Here is a 24,789-nt window from a genome sequence, read left to right on the forward strand (position 1 = left end):
GTGTATTTTCTGATTATCTTGTTATCTTGGGAAAATATATTTTTATTATTAGACTTTTATTTGAATTCTTTGAAACAGTTTGTTCATGTTTTTGACACATTGTTAATAAATAAAATCTATATACTAGTTACAGAGTTAAAATTAGAAGCTCTCAGATAAAATAACTGTGAGAATAGTAATAAATAAACTTGTTGGTTTTACAAGTTAATAAATAGTAAGAAAAACGTAGAAAAGTTTTATTTATTTTTTTGGAACCACATTTGTGGAAAATAAACTTGACCCTTGAGAGTGGAGTGCATTCAATTGAGATAACCCTCCTGAATGTGGTTAGAAAAGTGATGGGGAAACCGATGTGAGAAACAAACCAAAATAGATGAGAAAATAACCAAAAGCCCCCCACACACACAGTCGACCATAATTGAGATGCCAAATGGATTCACGTGTGGCAATTCAGTTCCTGGAAATCCTTCGGTTATTCAAACATTTCCGGAACTCATAGTCGGTGCCTACTTCCGCAATAGAATCACGTACAAATCCAGGACCAATTATTGTCCCCTGTACGAATCCCGAATTCAGGAAGTCTGGGTGCGAATTAAACTCAAATTTGATTTTGGAGCTGGATGGGGGATTTAGTCCAGTATCATTAGTGATTGGATTTTTGTTATATTTTCGTTGGCCATCTCTGACCATTCGTCATGCTCTGATTCTCATCGAGTTCTCCTCGATGCCATTTCAATGGATAAGCAATTAAAACTCGCCACCAAAGAATGGTTCAATAAATATCAATAAATTTCGCCGGCAATTTGCCGATTTTGTCCGTTTTTGGCATAAATAACAATAGGCGACGAGTGTGGCAGCTAGTTGAACGCAGTTTCCAGACTAACAAACAGGTCAATATTATACACCAAATATCGATAAAGCTAACCTGCGCAACCTGCCATTTACGAACGGCCAGCAAACAAATCAAGAGTAGACTATTTGCAAACAAGGTAACTACAAATATTCGCACCCAACTATCGGCGTATTGGGAGAGACCACGCGGCGTATGAGTGATGCACTGGTGCTGTGATGCAGTTATGCAGTTTGACGCAACTGACTCATCTCGTTTTGAGTAAATTCAGTGAAAGTTTGTCTAAGCCGTAACCGAAAACTGCATTGGCAATGTTTGACGTGCATGGCGAATTGATTGCCGCATATGCGGAAAAGAAAGTTCACAAATGGCTGGCAAACACAAACAAGTCAAGAGACCAACCCACCCAGTCTATGTATCTAGCCAGTATACTCGTACCACTTATAATTTACGAGTACATAATCTCAATTATTTGCACAGCGGTGGCAGCAGGTTCAAATATCCCAACGGCAGACTGAAAACGGCAAAAGCCAGCTAATCAGTTAGCCACTCTGACGGGCCCCACTGTGTGGTGTTGTCTTTTCGCACCACTCGACCAAAGTAAACAGAAATAGATTGAAACAAAAGTTGCAGAGTGCACCTCACAGCTCAGCTCGGGAGTTGAATACCCTCAAAGCTAGCTGACCCACTGCAGCTCTTTGCTAATTAAGTTTTCTGTAATTTATTCACAGAAAAGTTTCTGTTTTTTATCAGTAAACAAAAAGTTTAAAACGCTGTAAACAAAACAGACAACAGCGGAGGTTTTTAACAATTTTTAGTACCCTTTAAACTTTTATAATCAGTTAACAAAAAAAGTTAATCTTTTATTTACCTCTCTTTTTCAATTGAAATTATTTTCTATGACTTTTTTTTTGTGGGTAACTATAACCATATTTAAGAAGAGCATTCAGTATTCCATTTTATTGTTGACTACAAAGAATGTTGAAATTTGAGCTGCATCGAAGCATGAATACCCTGCAGTAAGGTTCAGGTAATGAGTTTCTATTAATTCATCTACAAATCCTTAAATTTTTCGCCATAAATTTGGGTATGTCTCTTTGGAAAATCATAGACCTAACTTTATTGGCCTCTCAAAAAAAATGTACATTTGATTAAAAAATATATCTAAAATCATTCAATTCACACTGTTTAAGAATCAGTTGATGGTTGATTTTTAAATTGTCTTTAATTTAAAAATGCAATTAAGGCAAAAGTTTATCAAACCCCATTGAATGCCAAAGCTTGAACTTTTTATTAGCCAGTACATAACATTTTATTCTTGGACAGAATTGAAAGTTCCACTACACCGAGCAAAATGATTACAAAGAGACTCGAACTCGGACTGCGCACGCGCAACGCGTACGAAAAACAGCTGAGCTACGTGCTCGGCTACTTAACTACCCAGCGGCCACCTGCCTCCGGCCACCCCTGGGGCACCTGCCTTTGGCACCCCGTCCACCACCCTTAATCCCTCCACCCTTCGGCCGGCCTATAGCAAACACGTTAGGCGCCAACAAAGCTGAGAAACTCGCCTGGCAACCCGCGCTTCTTACCAAAAAAAAAAAAACAAAATAAATAAATAATAAACAGCAACAAAAACGTAAGAGAAAAAAACTGAAAACCGATAAAAATAAAAAACAACGCAAACGAAAAGAAAACAAAACGTGAGACGCTTCGTTGCCGGCTTGAGATGGCTTGACTTGGCCAGAGCGTCAGAGCCAGGCTTAAAGCAGCTCGCGGGCCTCGAGTGTCGGGTAAGAGACTCTTAAGTGCTTGGCTCAGTTCAGTTGCGAATTTCATACAACGCGAGACGGTTGCCTTTTTTGCCTCCGAGCGGCGTTGGTGTTCTGTCGAAGCCGAAAAGTCTATCAGTCGAAAAGTAGCTAAACTTCATTTCGATTCCGCAACAGAATTCGCCAAAAAAAAAGAAGTTTCGCGATTAGGCGGAAATTAGTCAAGCAAATAATTATTTAAGTCTGTCGGTGTGTGTTCGAGTTTCTGCAATTTTCAAGTGGAAAGTGACTTGAAGTCCCCGCATTTGGAGTATTGTATTGTACACTGCAACAAAATGATCGAGAGACGCAGCCAATTGGATAAGGTAATAGAGCTCTTGTAGAGTAAACTGGTGTAACTGCTCTCTTTTAACTGCTTAAAAGACTAAGACTTAAGTAAGTTTGTTTGAAATTTTTCTCATTGATGTTTATAAAAAAAAGCGTGTGAATAATGAGAATTATTTCCTCCTAAAACAATGAAAATCCAAAACGGAGAGCTAAACAATAACTAGTTGGCTAAAATATTTCGTTTCTTGATTTATAGACTTCTCCTAGCCACAAAAAATATTTGGCTAATTTTAGCCAAGTTAAAAATACAATATTTAAATATTCATAGAGTATCCGCAACTTCGACCTTGGCCAAAACGAAGCTTACGATTTTTGGTTAATGACTGCCCCAACTGTTTGATATATAGTTCTAATGATACAAGACACAGAACATATTTATTTCGTTGATTGCGATCACTGAAGAGGGTGACGGGCTTTTGCGATTCACACACATAGTTCTCGGATGTCTGATTCAGGTTTATTTTATTTTCTGATTAATCAGACATGTGCGAGATTTTCTTCACTGGTTCTGGGATTCTAGCATCTAGCATCTAGCAGATCGCACGATCTGAGAACTTTTGTTTGCTTTTCTATGTATTCTCTGTAGTATCTTTGCTGCTTATCTTAAAAATATTCGCAAAAGTAGCTAATTCTTAATTCACATACTTGGAAATGACTCAGTCAGTGGCTTGGCTTTGACTCATTTGCATATGTTTGGCAGTTAAAACTTTTGCTTTTGTTTGGCTGTTAGTCGGGCCGCTGAAAAAATATTTCGAAATGTTTGAAATTCTAATTAATTATGTGCGTGCCAAATTACGTAAGATGCTCCAGCGAAACGAAAGTAAACGCTTCAAATGTCTAATTTATGCGGATTCTCAACGATCGTTTTGCTTACAAAGTATTTAAAGCTCAAATCGTCACGACGATCCTTAAAATTCAGCGGAAGTTTGTCGGTATTTTTGGCCAACTGAACGATATAATATTATTTATATAGGGCTACGTCATTCGCCTCGGAATCTGCGTCACTGCGCATGCCCAGCTGCATTTATATAGAATTTTAGCCGGGCTTTAAGTCTCTTTATGATACGTTCTTGGGGGCTGGCCGTGATCCGTGTCACGTAGACTTCGAAACCATGTAAACCCCCTTCTAAACCTTTGCTTTAAGCTTTAAAGTAGATAAAGTTCCATTTTTAATGAGGCTTAAGGCATGAAGTAAGCAATTAGGCTAATGTCTTTTTGTTTTACTTGAACAAAGAAAACTTTAGGAGCTTAAAATGTATTTGGTTAAATTTTGGAGCAATATCTTTTAAATTTTTCACACTTATCACTGGATTACACGGCAAATTAAATTATTTTCAATATTCATAAATTAACGCTAGCGTATATTACGGCGCATTAAGAGTTTAATGATCAACAAAGGATGTTTTATAAAAACAATATGGGACTCGTTAGTAATTTGCATATTCATATGAACATGTGCACGCTTAATCAGATTAACGGACCGCATTTAAATTAATCAAGGCATTAGCACCTACCAACGGAAAAATATGCATTCTCTTCGGTCACTCTATTAACTCTTTAATAAACCGCTGAAATTTTGTTTGAAATTTAATTAAATTTTTACAGAGAAAGGCTTTTTTATATTTTTCTTATATTTAATCAGATACAATGGCTTGAGTAAATTAATTAAACAAATATATTGACCATTACATGCTACCAATACGATGCCAATTGCAAAAGAAAAAATTAATTAAAATGATTTTATTAAGCGAGGTTTGCAATTAATGAGTTGGCAGAGAAAAAACATGGCAGGTTATTTTTAAATTTGGCTTAATTTTATAGCTTAATCAAAGGTATTAATTTAAAATACCATTTCCTTTAGAAACCCAATAGAAAAAAAGTGTTAAACTTGCTCTAAAACCGAACATTTTTTTTTTTCTTGTGTAAGACCTGCTGCCATTAATTAGCTATATGATTAACGTTAGCACGATTGCCCCGCCTCACAGCTACCGCCCTTACCCTTCATCAGCCCATTTTAATTGTAGTTTAACTCTGCCATTGAACTTTGTTTATATTTCTCCCAGAGCACTTGGCGTATAATCTCAATTACTGCCCAGCTAACGACAACCACTTGAAACAATAACAAACTTGGCGGTGTAATTAAATCAAAGCCACTAAGAAGAAAAGTTAACATAACAAAATAATATGTGTGAGGCCATAAAAACAACAATTCAAGCCAAACAACAAACGCAAAAGCCGCTAAGCAAATAATCAATAATGAAAAAAAAAAAATAAATAAATAATAGTTATGGTTCTTTTTTTATTTCTTTCCAACATTTATCTGCACGTGTTGGACACCGGAGTTGGGGGTGTAATAATAATAAGAAACCAAAAAGAGGCATACGCAGAAGCACTACAAAAAATATCAGTTGATATTCTTTCCGCCAAAAGGTCACGTACCAAGTGAGACTCAAAACTCGACGCCAAAAATCGAAAGAAACGATTCAAACAAAAAAAAATGTAATGAAATTAAAGAAAAATCTGGCAATCAAGCTTACAAAGTGGGAGATGGTTTTTTTATGGGTGTGTAGGTGTCTGTTACCCCAGGCAAAGTCAAGGGCCTTTCACTCCCACTCCTTTTTCCTGAATAGAACTCTATACCTTTCGCTTACTCTTTCTATGGTGATTGGCTTTGGCTTGTACTCTTACCCCATGACCCTAGTCAATGTTACACAGGGTCTTAGGTAAAGGGGGTTAGCAGGAAAAAAATTAATTACCATTACTCCAAAATAAATATTATTTCTATATTTATTTTTTTTCTCTGAAAAAAAGTAAAAATACCAATTCTTAGAACCCCTAAAAAGTCAAAAGATTAATTCTAAGCCATATTTTGTACACTGTCATTTTAAAAATAGGTGCAAAAATTCGTTGAACAGGCAACTGGGTGATTTTTTATGATTGTTTGTTGTTTCCCTAGCTCGTTGTTTGACTATTCAAATTTTATGCATTGTCAGCAAACAACAACTACAGCACAAAGACCAAATAAAATAGATGACAGGGGAGGAGGTCTGCGGTAGATGTAGCTCTACTGGCCATAGCCATAGTCTGTCTGTTGGTCGGTCGAACATACAATTCAATTTAACGCTTTACGACCCGCCCGGTTATTTGGTTCTCTAGTTCAAGTTGAGGGTCAATAGCTGTTTTGGCTTGCATTTTAGCCCGGCTTTGTGTGTTTGTTTGCAATTTGTAAAATTGCCAAACAAATATTGAATGGCGAATGGGAAAAAAAAACGCCGGCGAATGCAAACAGCTTCTCATCTGCTTATCCGACGTAGGCGAAAACTTTACATTACAGATGCGCCCTTTCGCAGCCCCACCTTGCTGTTTATATTTATATTTAGCCAGGGTTTCGATGGTGTGGCCAGGGGGAGGGGTGGGATTATAGCCCAAAGGGCGGAGCCGGTTCAACGTGATTCATGCCAGGTTCAATGCATCCATTATCTGTTGAGCTTTTCACTGAAGAAAAAAACATATAAAATATACATATTTGCACTTTATTTATAAAAATTTGTAATTAAGATTTCTTTACATTTAATACATTTAATTCGAGTTGAAAATTAAATTTTGGATTAAGCTGTTGAACTCTTTAAGTATATGTTTCTGTGTAGAGGCTTAATTCCATTTCACCCTAACTGGGAAGGTTGTGACTACAAAGAGTCTCCATAAACAGGAAAAAAGCATTGGGATGGGGAAGGTTAAAAAACGAAAAGGGCTTTAACAAGATGACAAGCGAGACGAATGTACACGTGACTCTCGCTTTGCGGCAGATCAGTAATAAATTCATAAGTAGACTTGGTAAGCAATTATACGGTTGACTAAGATAAAAGCATGCCATAGGTTAAAGCTTCCCTCAAGCATATATTAACGTAGTACTTATAAAGATCATTAATTCAGAGATTCGTTAAGATTAAAGTCATTTGTATTGGGGTAGATCAGTATGTGAGAAAATGTGATTTAGGCCATGAAACACTTTCAATTGGTAAATAGGGAACTTTTGGAGATCATTGAAGCATACTAAAACGAAGGATTTAATATGTATATATCGGAGCTTGCTATCAGGTTATGAGCTTATTCTGATTCTGGTTATGGGACCTCAGTTCCGGTCTATCCCCACTTTATTGCACTTTATTGGCTATCCCACTTATCATGAGATTAAAGCCATATAATTTTAATGCCCGAGTGCACAGAACAATGAAACCTGACATCCGAAACTCGGTCAGACAGATGAGGTGAGCCACTCTAGCGGGTGCTGAGCCATTGAGCCACTGAGCCACCCGGCTTCTGGCCAAGTTCAGTGAACTGCAGCCACCTATGGCTTGGCATTGGGCGCGAGCGAGAGCACTGCGATCACCGTGGGCGAGAAGAGCTCGGTGAATAAGTGTGTCAGGCCGACAATTACACTGAAAGTAGACTGTCCACTTTTCCTGAAACCAGTTTACCAGATGCTGAGAAAGCTGGGGAAACGGAAGAAGAAATTCTCTCTCTTTGTTGGCAAACTTTTACATTGCAATACTCTCTCCGGCAAACAGTCAGTGCACTGGCCAATATGTACATAAAAAGATACATCAACTTACAGATACTGTATCTCACACTCACACATACACCAATAATTGTGCCGCGAAAGCTGCAATACTCTCTCCCGCTCTCTTTACAAGAAATGCTCTCCCACACACATTCTCAGCCACCCATGTGCATGTACTTTCTCTCTCTTTAGCTTACATGCGAATCTTGATGTAGTTGTAAGATGAGAGCAGATGACCTGCATGATCGATGGGGCTCTCGATGTAACTGTAACCGTGGAGTAGAGGCTTTATAAGAGGCGCATGCGCTGCGCAGCCGCCAGTCGCGCAGGTGCACTCGAAAAGAACACATCGGCGGGAAGAATAGTTGGATAGGATAGTTCTCCCCCACAAACGGCTTTCAAATCACTGCCAAAATGACGGCCAGAACAGCAACAACCACAACCACTACACAACGCAGCGTATACATCACAAACGAGGTGAGTTCCTGCTTTGCCAAAATCAGACAGACACGCAAAAGGAATTCAATGGTCGGTCTGTGCCAGGCATGAAATAAATTATGGAATCTGCCGGGGGCACTTTTAATTCTGATTACGATTCTACTGCTGATTCTGATTCTGAGTCTGACTCTGAATCTGAATCTGATTTTGATGAGTGCCACTCGACGTCGCAAACTGGTAGAAACTGGCTGCTAATTAGCGCTGCCTCATTAAATGCCAGACCAAACGAACGAAACTGTTGCTCGGACTCGAACCCTCGAGACCGAGACCGAGACCTCTTCAAAAAGTTGGAACAAGAACCGAACCGGTGCAAAAAGTCGGAAAAACAAATATCTGAGCGGGAGCTGGAAGCCGTTAGCCAGTAGCCGGTAGCCATGCCTTCTGCCGTGTAATTACGAAACAAAAGCATCATTTAAGCCAACCAAAGTCAAAGTTCAGAGGACCAGTATCCCAATCCCAGTCCCAGTCTCCAGAAAAATATCCAAATTAATAATCAATGAAAACAATTAGCGAGCAAACAAACGGCGCGAAATATTCTTGGGAAAACTCGTTCTCAACACTTTTGCTCTCGAGCCAGAAAGCCTTTAGCCTATAGCCGCCTCGTCCCAGAAGCCTAACGCAATATTGGATTTGAAATGATTAGAATAAATTAGTATTCATTTTCGCCATCGCGACGGGGGCAAACAGCTTTGGGGCCCAAAAAGCTCAAAAGAAAGCAACAGTAAAAAGCAAACAAACAATATCAAAATTTTGACTTGTCCGCCGCAGGCTCCCACCAGGTCCAGGGCCAGGGCTAGGGCCAGTGCCAGGGAAAACGAAGACAAGAAAAACAGAAGTAGAAGCAAAGCCAAATGCAAATTATAAAGAAATAATAATAATAATGTGGCTAATTATGAGTGAAATTTGAGGAAATCAAATAAATAATCAAATAACAAAAAAAAACGTCCGGCAAAAATTGCTCATAAAGTGGAAAAAAGTCTTTGGAATGAAAAGGAAAATTGAATGAAAAGCATCAACGAAATTTAAACTTCGATTATGGCTTTAAATAGAGTTTATTAAAGCAATTACACCTTAAAGAGGTGGGTCGTTTGGCCGTGCGGTTACCTGATTACCAAAGTTAAATGAGATTGTGTTACACCGTCGCCCACTAATATGCAACCGAAACTATAATTAAGCGCCAGAGAAGACGCCAATTCTGTGCTCCGTGCCCATTCCCACTAGTTGGCCCAAATTGTTGGCAAAGTAATTAACTTTTATTGGCTGCGGACAAACAAGAAGATCGTGGGCGGACGCTTCACGTTGATGTACGGTGTATGTACATGCCTCTTATTTTCGTAAATTCAATCTTTTCTGTGTGTTGTCTACTCACGCGAACATTATATTCATAATAATGTGTGTGTGTGTCCTGGCACGAACCATGCCCACAGTGTGGGCGGCCACAAAATGGTAGCGAACTGAGCTCCTCTGTTTGTTTGCTTCGCGTTTAGTCTTCTGTTTGCACTTTTAATATTTGCTCAAAATTTCGAGTAAGAATAACAAAAAGATTTTTGCGCGCTCGAGTCAACAGAGTTTCACAAAAATGTTGGTGAACAGAAGTGCGCGCAGACACACACACACAACCCAGAGATATGTGTGCACATTCGATGTGTGTGAGGCGGTATCGAAGGCAACAATTACAGGCCAACGAGGCGTATGCGAGATACTGCTCATCGAGATATCACGCATACGCCTAGTATTTCAACAGACGGAAACGGCTCGGACGCTCGACCACAAATGTTATGGGCCCATGTCTTGTCCACAGACACTCTGCAATCCGACTGACCGTAATTCAACTTGGCCAACTGCAAACAAATTGAATTTGCATTGCGAAATGCAAATGTCTCGCAAACGGAGCCCCCGAAACACTTGCCAGACACAAAATGGCCAGAATGGAACAGACCCATGCACAGACCTGGCCTTTCAGGCCAACTTCTTGTTATTCTCTCGATTTGTGTCCCATTTTATTCTGTGGTATTTGTGGCAAGTTTTTCTCATGCAAATGGAATCTCACATTTTACATACAATTCACTTACCAGAGCCAGTGTCTCCGAGGACTCACAACGCATACTTCCCATAAATTAAAGAAAAAGACTCTTTTTCCAGTTAAGCCTTTGGCTTGTGCCCTGTAATTTATATTTGTTGGAAATAGTTTTTATGTGTTTTTAATTACACATTCACAACTTTTCCCAAGACTGCTGTCCAATTATTGGAAACAATTTCTGACATTTTCCCTTTTTTTGTGTTTACTTTTGTGCGGAACACATGTACAAACACATTACAAGAATACTTTCTATATAATAATTTATATTCCATATTTTATTTAAATAATTCTTGAAATATTTGTTAAACAAATAAATGCCCTGTCTGGGCATCCCATTGATATGCGCATTATTATGATAACGACGATTTAACAGGAAACCACATGGACTATAAATGGAGTTCCCTCTTTTAAACAATAAATTCATTGCTTTTCTTTATTAAAAACAAATGTAAATAAAAACAATAGCTATCTTTTGTACACAAAAATTGCAAGTTAACATCTTTTTCATATTTTGCAAGCCTTTTTGGCCATTTACTGTTTTCAAGTACAAACCAAACAGAATCTTATTGTTTTTTGTGTCCAGCAAGGGTCAGGGTGGAGATTTGTTTAATTATTTGTTTAATTAAGCGGCAACATGTTGTATCTGCGGTGCACCTTGCCGGCGATTCGTGTCAGGGCTGCCGCAGAATCTCTGGGCGAATAACAAATGTTCGTTTAAATGCTTTTCGAGTAACAATTAGATGGGTAGCAATTGCAGGGTTAACTGCCGGCCCCTTTGGACCAAAGTCAGTGCCGCCCGTTCAACTGTCATGGCTGGCTGGACAGTCTCGCCTCACTCCTCCTTTCAGTCGCTTCAGACCGAAATACTACTGCCAAAGTAGCCGAGGTACCGGCTGGCGTTGACCTGCTCTGCACTTGCCTTTTTTATGTTTTGATTTGCTGCTTTACGAACCCCAGACACACAACAAACACAGACAGCCAGCCATTGATGGACGTCTGATACATACATATACTTTTATACATTTTCGTAACTAAATGCGGGCTCAAAGTTCGTTGGATTTGAACCTTTTGCCTTGGACGGACCGGGCCGCTTTTGAAATGCTTTTGCAATTGAGTCGGAGTGGGGCGGGAAAATTCACTCACTGCCAAGTGGAAAAACTGCATGCATCCACGCGGTGGCAGCATAAAACTGGTTACGCTTCGCAAAACGGCAAACTGCAAACGGCACGCGGCGAGGCAAGCTGGCCTTGGTCTAATCCACATTTCAGAATCACCACCAGGCAGCAGCAGCAGCCGCAGCCAGAGCCAGAGCCGCAGCAACAGGCAAGCAGATTCTGTTTCAACTTGGGCAGCCAAACTCGATTCTCAAGTGTTTGGCCTACGTTTAGCCATGGCTGTCCAGAACAAACTGTCGGGTAAATGCTCAACTGGTTGCCTAGCTGCAACTTGACTTTCAGTCATAGTGCAGCACCAAACAAGTGCCGTTCAAGAGCGGATTGCCAAGATCACCAGTATGCGGTAGCATGACTTTCAACAATGATGTATGATGTATTGTGTGTGTGTGGTCCATCGTATAAATGATTTGCATTTAATTCTGTGTTTTCTACTCCTTCTATTTTCATTCAGATAATCATCACGGCCATGGACCGATTCGTCTGGTTCGTCCTGCTGGTGGTGATGTCCCACCTGGTCACCGAGTTTACACGTGTCTCGGGATATGCGCGCGGCCAGCGTCACGAGCTGGTTCTCCTAAACGATGTAAGTATGAAATCATACTCGTTGAGCGTTAAAAGGTTTACTTACTCACTGACGCGGAAAACAGTTTGCGTAAGAGGGCCTTTGATATTTTAAATGAATTAAATTTGTGTTAGTTACTCTAACTACTGTTTCCATATTCAACGTGTGATTAATGTTTGTGACCTCTTTTCAGACACTGTTGCAACCAATGCCCGTTCAAAATATGCTCCTTTACCCCGGCCAGGACTACGGCCACTACCCGCAACAGCATTCATCCTCCCCTGCTGCGGCCGCCTCTCCTGTAAACAGCTTGCAACAAAATGCGGCACTATTGCTGACCAGCCTGGCGGCCGGGGCGGCAGCGGGAGTGGGAACCGGAGCAGCTGCAGCGGCCAGTGCGGTTCCCGGCAGCAACGGGGCCATCCTGGCCCTGGGCGATACCCAGCCCGCTCAGACGGCAGAGAGCACATACCCGGTGTTCAGTTTGCGCCCGTTGATCGACAGCATTTTCGAGGTGAGTTCGCACCACCGCCCCGTGGCACCATGCCACCACCATGCCCCGATTCCGTCATTGACAATTGTTCATTCGAATATTCCGCAGATTCCGATTTCGACGCTGCGCGCTGTCAACAATTTGGTGGGTCGACTGACCGGCAGCTATCGCCATGCCCCAGGCCCGGAAGTGTCGCAGAAGTCCGTGGCAGCCGGCACCGCCCTGCCCACGGGCAGAGCCGTCTACCCGCCTGCCCCCAATCCGGATCCCCACCCCGACATGCAGCGTAGGCAAATGCGCGAGGAGATGGCGTAACTTTTGGGGTCCAATTTAGTTAGTAATTTTTGAATGAATGTTGTAATTATGTTTCAGTGTATGTTGAATGTGTTTTGGGTGTGCATTTACCTTTTTTGTTTGACCTTTGTGATATATGTGAGCCTTTTGTAAGCCTAGCTTAAGAATATTTATGTCTAAACGAAATGAAATAAACTACTCTTTGTAACAAAAATTACAAAGATAAAATATACATTAAAACAGAATTTGTTTATTTATTTTTTTCAACGAATATCCGAATATAAGAAGTAGTTTAAATATTTACTTCAAGTCTATTCAATTTAAAATTGTAAATAATATTTTTACAAGCGTTTTACATTCAACCGTAGAGCCCCAAAGGCCGCAATGAAATTTCAATTCCAAATAGACGGACATTTACAATTCAAACCAAAACTGTTGCATACTTAAGAGCGCACAGAAACACACACCAACGAATGTGTAGAAAAAATTGATAAATTAATTCATAAATGCAAACATTTTCCATGTAATGGAATACAATAAAATACTATGTTTTCGTTGCTGGACATTGAACAAATATTGACGGCTATCGGCGAGTCAATAAACGCATCTGTCGTTTCCATATCAGCACATTGACCAAAAACGCTTCCCCACCAATTAATCTCTCAACAAAAATCGAATAATTGGGTTATCAGCTGGACGTTGGCATTTCCCGGAATTGAATATGCCATTCCGATGATTTGTAAAACAAATACCCAACTAGTCGAAATTAATTAATTTAAACGGAGTACGAATTTTAACTCTAGGGCACCTAAAACATTTGCATATAATTAATGTCGAAAAACAGTGATGAAAGGGAACAATGCTCAACCATCCATCCATCACCTTTTTTCTTCCTCTTTTGTTTTTGTGAAAAAAAAAACACCCAAAGTAATCATGCGTGATTCAAAGGACTAGAGGCTACCAGCCCCGTCCATCCGTATCGAATCGTCATTGGATTGAATTTAATTATATTTTTTGTTGGGACCCTAGTTGGGTGGCATTTGATTTCGGCCATTCGCATTCTAAATTATCCAGCACGTGCTCTGCGGATTTGGCCAGAAATCGGAGCCAGAAGAAAGGAAAGATAGCAGAAGCCGAAGTAGAAGCGGCACATTAACGCGGCTGGTGGCTTGTTTGTCATTTGAATACCTAATGAACAAATGGTCGGAACAAAAGAAGAGAGTCCAATGCGATACGTTTCACCCAGCCGTGAAATGGCCCAAAGTCGTGGGCTGGGACTGCGAATAAATCCCAAAAGCATTGCCGATTTCTGTAAAATCGAATTTGGTAAATCACACTCAATGCTTATTAATTTGTCCAACTGCAATTGGCAATCGCCATTGGACGGCAGCATCATTGGAGCGTGAACGAGTCCAAGCTCGAATTTTTTTGTGGCCAACTGCAGCCGAAGGCAACCACAAGCGGCCAATTGCTTAAATGCCAAAAAAAAAAAATCTGTTGGTTGGTAAAGAGGGGCAGTTGGGGGAAAACCCCCAAAATAAAGTAAGTTGCATATTCGCTATAATTTTCCAAACCGGTTGGCAGCAATTTGGCCGTATCGGTTGGGTTTTAATGGGGCGTATGAGTAATGTTTTTTTTTAATGCGAGTCTTGGTTAGTTTTGTAATAACGCAGGAAAAAGCTGAAGTTAATCTATAGAGGATTATCTGGGAAGGTTAATCGATTGCATACGGCTTTGAACTCTAGTTAGTAGATGACTTTGTAGTATGTGATATAACCATAGAAAGCTCAAAGTATCAATCGCATAGCAGACCCCTGTCCACTAGAAAAGAACACGCTTGGAATACTCCCAAATTCTCACTCAGTTGTTAGAACAGATGCCATGGAAGTGCTAATAGGTCGTCGCCACCACCATGTATATGTATAGCTTTTGTCTGAGATTCTTGCATCATCATCATTGCAGCAACCAGATTTCTGGCTTCATATGCTTTCGATTGAGAGATAATAAATTATAATAAATCAAGAGAAAGAGGAAGACGACAGGCTGCTGATCAGAATATGTAGCCTATATAAATAGACGGCTGCATATTTAATTGCGACACATTTCCAGTTTTCGCAGTCAGTAGACAGAAGGCAGAAGCCAGACAGTAGACGGTGGATTCCGTTCCCCTTCGGCAGAATTCAAGTTTAAGCCCGGCTCAGACAATCGACTCGACTCGACCACTGGAGTTCAGTTTGAGGCGAAAACGCGTCGCGACAACAACGAACCACCGGCCGCTTACACTTAACCGACATAATAATAAAATCGCCAGGCATCTACCGACAGGTACAGACAACAGCGACAGCTTCGCTAGATTCGTTAATTAATCAGAAAAGTTGAATTCGCATGTGAAAGCCGTAAGCAGAAGGCCCAGGCACAATTATGCTCGGCCGCTCCCCAGAAAAGTGCGAGGAAGAATTCTGGGGACGCGTCTCGCATATAAAACGAACCTGGAATTGAATTCGATTTTGGGATTGTTTTTGGCACAGAGAAAAATAGTTTGATTATAAAACAAATGATTATTTAAAGTTTCTTAAAGATTGCTTGGTCATATTATACAATTTTTATTCGAAGCAAAATTACCCATATCCTTTCCAACCATTTTGACATTATACCTATTTTTTCCCTGTGTATTTAGGTGCGCAATATGTTTATCTTACTCGGAGTACTCTGTCTGCTGCAGATGGTCAGCTTGGTGCCAGCCCAGGTAAGTTGCCTTCGGTGTCCCCCCGATCCTTGCAGATTCCAGTTCTCGAAATTAATTAAAACAGTCACTGCAGACTGACACCTGCCATCAAGCCAAGTCCAGGGGGAGCCCATTTTGTGGACAGGGCTATCTTAGCCAAGCCATTCAGTTGGCCAAGTGCGGTTAAAAAATATTGGAATTACAACGCGGTTGTGTTGCTATTTATTTGCCATTTCTGGTGAAGAATATTTATTACAGCTTGAGAGACACAAGTTCAAAGCCTCCAACATGTAAGCCCCCTACTGAGTCAGGTTCTTACAAATCAGAAATGATTCTGAGAAGTACATAAATTGTTTCGAATTCATTAACTTGATTAATAGATCAAGCAATGAGTTGCCTTTATCAAGAGTCTATAAATTTTCCAATACTTTTACTTTGTGTTTATAAACAAGCTCTTTTTTAAAAGAATAAATATGCAAAAAGAACTAATTTAGTTTTGGCCAAAGTTCAGCTTAAAGTTGGCTAACAAATCGTTGCGCAATGTCCGGCAATGAAGAATTTTTAGTGCGCGATTTCTCAACACGCCGCGACTCTAATTACGAAAAGGTAACCTTTTAGTTACCTGCCTGGATAGCAATTACCTGCCGTAGTGTACCTCACGCCTAGTTCGCTGGCTAGATGGCTGGCTTGCTTATCATTAATCTTGGCTTCACGAGCCGCGACCAACGATTATACATCATTTTAATAACTACTGCTACTGTTTGTGGCTGGCTAGTTACCGCTTTAGTGGCCACCTTGAACTTTGCACGCCTTGGCCAACTAATATCAATTTAATTGCATTTTTCACCACCCGTTACTCATACGACATGTTGCACTAAAGTACACTTTTGGGGTTTGGATATTGTACTTGGGGGATTATTTTTTTAAAGCTTGTCGAAAGTAATTAAAAATTTTATTTGAAATTCGTGGAGATATAAGATTCAAATATTCCATTTCCTCATATCTCTGCAGCATCAGTAAAAACAATTCCATTGTTCTTAAAGCTTACACACCCCTACTGTTAAGAACTAAATAACTTTATGGTAATCCTTGCCTGACCAATGAAATTTTCACACATCTCAGCTGGAATGCTTTTTGGCCAAAACACTCTTTCACCCTTTGGCACCTTTTTCCATTGTTTTCATTCTTCAGAAGATTTTTTTCACTTTGGAAAGTTTATTTCTGTTCTGTGGCCTGGGGGCTAACAGAAATTAGATTTTAATCAACGCATGCATGAAATTTGCATTTGCTCTGCTTTGCCAAATCCTAAATGGAAAGAACCCAAATAATTTTTTGTTTGGGTCGTGGGAATTGAAATTAAGAACGAACATAAAAAGTCCTGAGATGGGTTTCCCTCCAAATTCCATGGAACTCATGCAAATTGCCAGCCGTTGATTCCCTTTTGCGGTGACCAACCTAGAAATCCTTTTTGTCGACTTTCTTATCACTGCGACTCGTGGCCCAGGCTTATGAATTTTACCAACTTTGGTCGCCAATCTTTAATCTTCCAGTGGCCATTACCTTAAATTAGACAGGCACAATTGTGGCAGTGCGGTTATTTACGCCACCAGCTCCACTCTGAGGCAACAGTAACCACATCGTGATTCTTATCATAGAAATGAATGTTCTGTAAATAGGGCTAGTATATAATATATGAACTAGATGCACATTTGCGACATTTACCTGACAGGTATGTATAAACACTTCAGCTATTATTTTTTTTAGATAAACAAAAGTTCTGCCATTGTTTGTCCAACAAACTTTCCATAATTATATTAATATTCATGCTTTTTGAGTTAAATTATTTCATTATTTAGGAATTTTGCAACTTCTATATAAAGTTGTAACTTTTTGTTAGCTGGAAATGGCTTTTTTATTAAAATAGTTATTTTTCCCATGATTAAGTACAAAACCAGCAACCATTTAATTAAAATAGCTTTCATTAAAGAGGAAGGAAGTAGTTGAGTAGTTGAGTAGTTGAGGATATAAATATAAATATATTACATTTCAGTTTAAAAGTCACTTTGAAAATTTACATTTCATTAAAAACCCGATAGCCTCTGGCCTCAACCTCTAAATGACGTTAGTGAGATTTTCTTACTTAACACTTTTAATGTTTTTGTTTTTAACTTAGATTAAATTATCGGCTTAGCAATATTTCAGTTTTTGTAACAAAGTTCAAAGCTATAATTAATGGGAAAATGTAAAGGTGTCTTATAAAGTAGTTAAGAAGGCAAGAAATTCACAGTTTCTAACAAATGATAAATTGTTCAAAATATAAATACCTTACAAAATAGGCCTATTTCTACTCTATTGCTACTAGCTCCTCAGATTCCATGTTTTTAAAATTCTCTTACCAATAAGTAAATAGTATTTACAATGTAATGCCACAGTTGTAAGTCCTAGTCCATATTAAGGCCATTCTAAAGGTCCAGGCCATAAAAAGACACTTGTAGATGAGCTATGCCCTGAGCTGTGATGTTCTTCTGGCTAGCCTGGCAATGCACGACTACAAACTTGTGGCCAATGCCGCCTCCAGTGATGGAGGCTGTTGCCACATCATCCGGTCCTTCGGTTAGATCCTCGACGTGTATACCCGTAATCCGGTAGTTATCGCTGGCATTCTGCCGGAGATTCCCAAGGAGATTAAGCAATTTGCAGTCATGTATATTTGCGGCGAAAGTGCTTGATATAAATCTCACCTGCGAGCCGTAGATGAGATCTCGGCCCGGGGTCCCTGGCGGTAGGTAAACATCATCGGTGTGCAGCAGGCTGGCATATTTGTTGACATGTCCCCAGGTGACCGTGGCGCCGTTGCTGAGCAACACCTGGCCAGATAGCATCACCAGAAGCAGCAATGACAACATTTGAGGCAACCGGAGGTTGTGGACTTTCAATTCCCACACCCTCGCACTTGTCAACATGGCAGCGTACATATGTATGTTTGTATGTCTCGGTCTCCGGATTCCTCTGGACTTATTCTTGGCAAACGCTTTCACTTTTCAATGAATTCTGGCTTTCCCACCACCTACCTCCGCCTCCTTGTCCTCTGGTCTGGTTGTAGAACTCAAATGAGCTGCCGTCAGGAAGCCAAGTAAAATATTATCACAATGTCTGGCTTGCTGGAAAAACTGTTATCAACTGCAGGTGTGGTTGGTTCTCATTATTTGTTCTCTTTTTCCCAGGGCCATTTATCTTGTCACTCTAATTTGTAATACCCTAACATTAGATAGCTCTAGCAAATATATAATATTAACTATACCTTTCTAATAATGAAGTGCTTCATAAAGGGACTAAGTAATGTAGCGCTTTAGGTATTATTTTTACCTCAATGCCCCTGAAATTCTCAATTGATTTTGGTCAAAAAAGTTACTAACTTAAAGAGCATACCTTAGCCACCATCATCTAACCATTTAGCCCGGTTGTGAGCTGACTTTTAACTGTCACAATTATTGATAACTTTTAGAGAACGTTTCTCACTGCTCTCATTACCCAGTTTTGTTATCTAACTCTTTGGGCCATCTAATTACCTGCTTCGCTCTCTGTAGTATTGGGTTATCACCGAATCGAAGTAGTTGTAGTTGGAGGGTAAGCCAAGTAATGTGTCTGTCTGCTTATCTATCGCACAGCATTATGAATTTATTTCTCTTCAAACGCCAACAGCTAAAAACGACCTGTGTAAATATTTATCAGACATACGATGTTCCACCTTGACTTCTAGCCCAAGACGTTGAGAAATTTTGTTATAAATTGATTAACAAAGGCCTCGAGGCCCAAGGAATATTTATGAAGTAACTTAACCGCGCACAGCAAAGGCGCTTTCTCCTGTTGTTCTATCCTTTCTGCCATCTTTTGTTTGACCTGCCGAAAGTTGAGCCGCAAGTTTTCAACTAAAACTGAAAAACGGACCCAACATCTAAGTGCTAAAGTTTTTGGCCAAAGAACCGAAGGCTAAAACTTTCACTAGCATTACGTATACGCACCGTTTGCTCAAGTTTTCCCCAAAAATCTCAAATTTTCATCACGCCTTTCGCCAACAGCTGATTACCCTGCGCGACGGCAAGGTGGGCGTTAATTTTGCCGGCTACCATGCGGATGCCGGACTCGGAGGACTCCTAACCGGAAACTCGGCCCACGGCGGACTCAGCGCCTCCGCCGGAACACCATGGGGCTCGCGGGCAGCCGCCGGCCTAGGCGGCAATCTCGATGGTAATTGATGACGGTTATCCCCGCCTAATACATTCGATATAAACTGATGCGTGAAAATCCTTTTTAACAGGACGCACTGCTGGAGTGGGCTATGCTGCTGCCCAGGCTAATCCCTCGGTGGGAGCCAGTGCTCTGTTGGGCGGCAGTGTCGGCGAACATGGCTATATCGGAGCCGAGGCCCACAGTCCCGGCAAGACGCTGATTTCCTCCTCCCAGCACACTGTTCAGCCGGCACCTGCTTCGCCCACATCTGCCCCGGCCCAGGGACCCGGACTGCCCACCGTTCGCTCTTACATTCAGAAGGTTAAGCCTCCAAAGAAGTACTCGCTGATCAGCCAGGATGTAAGTATTTAAAAATAGAACTACGGGGGGTAAGATATTTCAGAAGAAAAGTAATCCACAATTATAACTTCTCAGAACTTTTATTGCAATTCTTGATAAATTTTTGATAAATTTTATAAAACTTATTAAATCAAAAAGATTTGGAAAAAAAGCCATAGATTTCTTTGATCTAGTAAGCTAACTATGTGTTTAAAAAATTTAAAACAAGTAATAATGAAACCGAATGCAATCGAAAACTTATTCGCAGGCAGCAATAAGTTGTTGAACATTTTCGGGTCAAAGTTTTTAGTACCTTTCAAGTTTAAAAAGTTCCTAAATAATTGTTAAAACAGATAGATAAACTTTTAGTTTTGTACAGAAAAACACCTGAAAAGTTTTTCGGTGAAAATTTAAAAGATTTTAAGGATATTGGCTTACCAATCGGTGGTTTTTCAATTGCGCAATTCGTGGGAATTTGCGCAATAAATCCTTCTCGGCTGGTATTTAACTAGAAAGTTCGATGAGTGAGTGTGGTCGAATATTGATCAACGCCGTAGTGCTGTTGGCCAACCCACAACGAGCAATCAATCCATTGGCCACACCCACCCACCGACCAACCACCCACCCAACCAATCGCCCCCACCGTTGATGTTTTAGCCGGACCGCAGCGAAATCATTGAAAATCATGTTAAAACGGCCGCAGATTCCGATGCGGCGGGTAAACACGAGCCCCCAAGCCTGATAATTGTCAAGCGGCCACGCCTACGCGTTAAACGCCCACGCCAACGCCAACGTACCGTATACGTGATGCATCAGCAGCAGCCACAGCAACAACAACTCATTCCGGAAACAGAGGAAGTGGAAGTGGCGGAAGGGGATGCAGAGGCGCGACAAGAACAGTCGCCGGTTGAGGTAAACGTACCAACAACATCGAATGCGGTGCGTTGCGGCTAACATACACATACATGAGCACAGTCGCACACACAGATACTACAAAAGCACGCCCACACACACACACACCTACAAAGATTTGTATCCTTACAGATACACAGATACACGGCACTCTAACGGTGAAACAGAAACAAATTGTTGGCTTTTTTGGTGGAGCTGGAAACAAACTTTTGCTTTGAGAAGGAATGAAATTTTGGGCTGTAATTTTGTTTTTGAAAACATTTGCGGACAATGTGGGCGGGGCTTGGGTCAGCTGCTCCATTATTATTTCCGTGAATTATATTTTAATACAATTTAAATATTACTTCCCCCGGTCGAGAGATTCCCCTCGAAGTTTTTCGTGCATGTGATGCTCTCCTTTATTTGCCTTGAAAAGTTATTTTCATTGTTATTATTTATCCGGAACCTAAAATATCTCATTACCATTCGCAGGCGCCAGTGAAGAGCGAGGCCAAGGCGGTGCAGACCCACAAATACAAGGCTGCCCAGCGGCAGCAGCCAGCGAACCATCCGTTCATCGCCCCTCAGGCTCAGGGGCCTGTCGGTCTAGCCCTCGATGTGAGTTTTAAATTAAAAGCATAATCCTTAACAGAAGCTCGACTTTAACCATTTAATTGTGTTTTCGCTTCTCTCCTGGCAGATCCCCATCGGTATCCTTCGCTCCTTGCAGCAATCAATTGGCGCCCTAACAGGCGGAGGTCCCCAGCAACCCCAGGCCGCGGCTCCTCTGGGCTAGCCTGCAATTAGCTTGAAAACGTTTATAAGAAATAATCTAGCTTCAGTATTTTTAAGCTACTTTTTATAAAAAAAAAAACAAAACACCAGGTGAAAAAATATTGGACTTTTTAAGCCCAGACAAAATTGATTATGTGGAAATAAAATAGTTTTTTTCATAAATAAGTTTGATAAATGGTCTTAATTCCAGGCAGTTGGGGAAAGGATAATTAAGAGAGTTATTGTGTGCCTTTCGTTGAACCAAGCTCTGACATTTTTCAGTCACTTTCCCACAGTCACATACTACTACTCGGCCAGTCAAGTTAACTGAACTGTTTAAACTGAAATGTTTACTTTGATGATTTCCCCCCCCCCAGGCCAACGTTCAACTACAAGGGTTCCTGGTAGCCGTTGCTTGTTCCCATGTTTGTTGTTGATTAAAAAGGATCTCAGGCTATTAAATCAATTTCCACAAGGGCCGGGGCCAACAACAATGCAGGGAAATGAATTGAAATGGCATCCGCTTGTGAGGACGAGCAGCATATTGTCGGTACAGGATCTGTAAAAATTCGGTGGAAATTCAAGTTGGAAGCCTGGCGAAATACCAAGGCATCGGTGCTTGTTTGTTTAGGAGGAGCTTACATGCATGTGCTAGTGTGCTTCCTTGCCTCTATATGGGTGAGATCCAGACCTCAGACAAGATATGGCACACAGACACCAGCACAATCGGGGCCACCGCTAAGTGTGAGCGAACAAAATATTTCACACTCTGCAACCGCAGGCACTTGGGTGCCCCAAATTTAGATGGAGTGTGCAAGTGGGGAGCCTGTATGGGGCATGGGGTCTGTAGTCACACCTAAATGAATGCACGATACAGGCAACATGCATTGTGTAAATGTGCTTAAATACTCGGAGGGCTTTTATGCTTTTTAGCCCCTTTTCTCCTACCGGAAAACCATGGCTTGTTGGCTGCTCTGCTCCGCCTCCGGGCCAGTCAAGGGTCAGTTTGTTTAGTGGAGGGGGACACTCACATCCGGCGGCGGTTAGTGGTCGCTATTTAAATTTCTTAATTAGTGCCTGGCCGGAACTTTATGGCTCGTTTTTACCTCAACGCCAACTGATACGAGTATTTTTCAGCAACAGGCCTTTTCAGGGTTTTTATGTTTAGCCAAGTTCATAAACAAGAGGAAAAATTGGCCTAATAAAATTCAACAAAATGGCTGAAAAGGAAAGGTTTTTAAAAATGTATCCCCTCGTTATAGATTTTAAAGCCAGAGAGCATTTTCCGTAAATAATTTGTATACAATTTTTTAGGCTATAAATTTATGCATAATTACTATGAAAAAATTCTCATAAAAAGGTAATTTTTTAGGCCATAATTTTAGGGCTCTTCCTGAGACACAAATCTTTCTGAACCGCACTTCCTTAAACATATTTTTTACATTACTAAGCCTCGAGCATAACTTAAATTTCTTGAAAAATATGCCAAGGAAATATTTTACCTATTAATGTGTGTGTGTAATATGGTCCAAAATAAACAGTTCCTTTTGTTTTTTTTTTTTTCATGTAGAACAGCGAAGTGTCCTGTAGCCGGTTGGGGGTCAAAGGCAAACGCAACTCGAGCTCGATTTGTGGGTCGCGGTTGCCTCATTAAATTTAACGCACGTGCCGCACAAATTATGTTTGCCCTTACACACACACACCCGTGGATACCCACCAAACACCCACAAACCCAGTACCCAAGCTTCAAGCTCAAACTTATGCCCACTGACCGCCTCGCATACATTTAAACATTTTCCTAATTTAGAGTCTGGCACAAAGAATAACGTTAGTGGAAAATTGAAAAGGTTTTCGCTTCGGTTCGGTTTGGTTCTATTTTATTTCATTTTTTTGTCTACAATTTACGTGGGCCACATGAAGCAAGAACGCATGAATAGGTGGTAGGTTAAATCATTCAACAAATGTGCTCGCCTGCCTGGCGGTCTGCACACATGTAGGCACTTCAGGACCTCACAGAAGAACCCATAGAACAGAAACCGCACACTCTTGCTTATTAAGTTGCCCTCTTTAGAGCGTCCAAAGGTAGGCAACATAAAATTTCAGCAATTTGTTGAAGAGACCGCACTCTAAATTGATCTGACAAGCTTTAAGTTCCACATAATATGTATTTCCCCTAAAAAACATACTCATTTTAGTAAAAGACCTCTTTTTCGCTAACATATGTGCACATTTTTTCAAGCAGCTAGAAATATAAACTTTCAAGCATTAAAGAAGTCCGACAATACTATTTATTCCTTGAAGGAACAAGAATCGTTTCCGGGACTACGGTGCGTATGCTTTATATTCAACTTGAATCGCCGACTTTAGCGGCAGGTAACTAACTGTGGCACTTATAAATATTCATTGCTGGAGCTTTCGCAGATCGAGTGCCAACAGCTGGAGCATAAATATTCATAAATTCGACAAAATCTTGTATGTGATGAAAGTCGGGGTGTTGTTTTAAAACTTTCCATTCGCCTACGTCGCGCTTTATTAAAGTTGTCGTACACTTTGGGGTCGGGGAAATGGCTGCCCGCATTTGTACACACAATGTTTATATGCAGCATCCAAATATGCGCTGTCTGCATTATTAATGAGTCGACTCCATTTAATTGAAGCAATGTGATTGTGGCCATGCGCCACAGCGCCGTGGTAAGAGGAGGTAAGCGCCCATCCTGGCGGCTGGTGCGTTGATCCGAACCAGGCTGAACACCTGTCGTGCCTGAGCATATGCAAATTCGGTTTGCCACGTGCTCCGGGCTACATGCCACGAAAGACAGCATGCCACTCCATGCTGCCCCCGGTCCATGTTAGCCGACACACGACTGCCATTTTCAAGTGTCAACACTGTGAGTTTTGTGGGCCAACTGTGACTGTGCAACTTAAACTGAGGCAGAAACATTAAAATTGCAACGAAAAAACATGAATTTAATTGGCATTCAATTACCACAGTCAGTTTAATTACCATTCATGTATGGCTTTAATGTTGAATAAATTGAAAGTATTTTTTAAACAAAGTGTTCTACCAAGAACTACCATACATTCCATAGTGTATCAAATCTTTTATTTTTCACTTCTATTCAATTTAAGGACAATAAGAAAAAGGGACTTTTAAATAT

At 40.7% G+C, this 24,789-nt stretch overlaps 3 protein-coding genes across 8 annotated transcripts; 2 read left to right on the forward strand and 1 right to left on the reverse strand.

Annotated features, from left to right (window-relative positions):
* Positions 1 to 2,666: 2,666 nt before the first annotated feature.
* On the forward strand, positions 2,667 to 12,911 carry LOC108133275 (uncharacterized). Of its 3 annotated transcripts, none has more exons than XM_017253135.3 (4): positions 2,667 to 2,987; positions 11,775 to 11,906; positions 12,079 to 12,399; positions 12,487 to 12,911. In XM_017253135.3, the coding sequence occupies exons 1-4, from the start codon at positions 2,958 to 2,960 to the stop codon at positions 12,691 to 12,693; spliced, it is 690 nt and encodes a 229-aa protein (XP_017108624.2). In that variant the 5' UTR covers positions 2,667 to 2,957; the 3' UTR covers positions 12,694 to 12,911. The 3 variants fall into 3 exon arrangements, with proteins under 3 accessions (XP_017108624.2, XP_017108623.2, XP_017108625.2); XM_017253134.3 differs by lacking the exon at positions 2,667 to 2,987 and adding an exon at positions 7,877 to 8,047; XM_017253136.3 differs by lacking the exon at positions 2,667 to 2,987 and adding an exon at positions 11,657 to 11,689.
* A 1,867-nt stretch (positions 12,912 to 14,778) lies between these two features.
* LOC108133245 (uncharacterized) lies at positions 14,779 to 21,807 on the forward strand. Of its 4 annotated transcripts, XM_017253095.3 has the most exons (7): positions 14,779 to 14,997; positions 15,350 to 15,418; positions 19,477 to 19,645; positions 19,716 to 19,987; positions 20,624 to 20,878; positions 21,350 to 21,475; positions 21,558 to 21,807. In XM_017253095.3, exons 2-7 carry the CDS (start codon positions 15,359 to 15,361, stop codon positions 21,651 to 21,653), a joined length of 978 nt encoding a protein of 325 aa, XP_017108584.2. In that variant the 5' UTR covers positions 14,779 to 14,997; positions 15,350 to 15,358; the 3' UTR covers positions 21,654 to 21,807. The 4 variants fall into 4 exon arrangements, with proteins under 4 accessions (XP_017108584.2, XP_017108586.2, XP_017108583.2 ...); XM_017253097.3 differs by lacking the exon at positions 20,624 to 20,878; XM_017253094.3 differs by lacking the exons at positions 14,779 to 14,997; positions 15,350 to 15,418 and adding an exon at positions 19,027 to 19,114.
* Positions 17,678 to 18,548, reverse strand: LOC108133246 (uncharacterized). Its single transcript, XM_017253098.3, has 2 exons — positions 18,139 to 18,548; positions 17,678 to 18,060 (listed from the first exon to the last, which is right to left on the reverse strand). Exons 1-2 carry the CDS (start codon positions 18,370 to 18,372, stop codon positions 17,860 to 17,862), a joined length of 435 nt encoding a protein of 144 aa, XP_017108587.2. The 5' UTR covers positions 18,373 to 18,548; the 3' UTR covers positions 17,678 to 17,859.
* Positions 21,808 to 24,789: the final 2,982 nt, after the last annotated feature.

Source organism: Drosophila bipectinata, chromosome 2R (genome assembly GCF_030179905.1).
Source record: "Drosophila bipectinata strain 14024-0381.07 chromosome 2R, DbipHiC1v2, whole genome shotgun sequence".
Taxonomy (NCBI): domain Eukaryota; kingdom Metazoa; phylum Arthropoda; class Insecta; order Diptera; family Drosophilidae; genus Drosophila; species Drosophila bipectinata.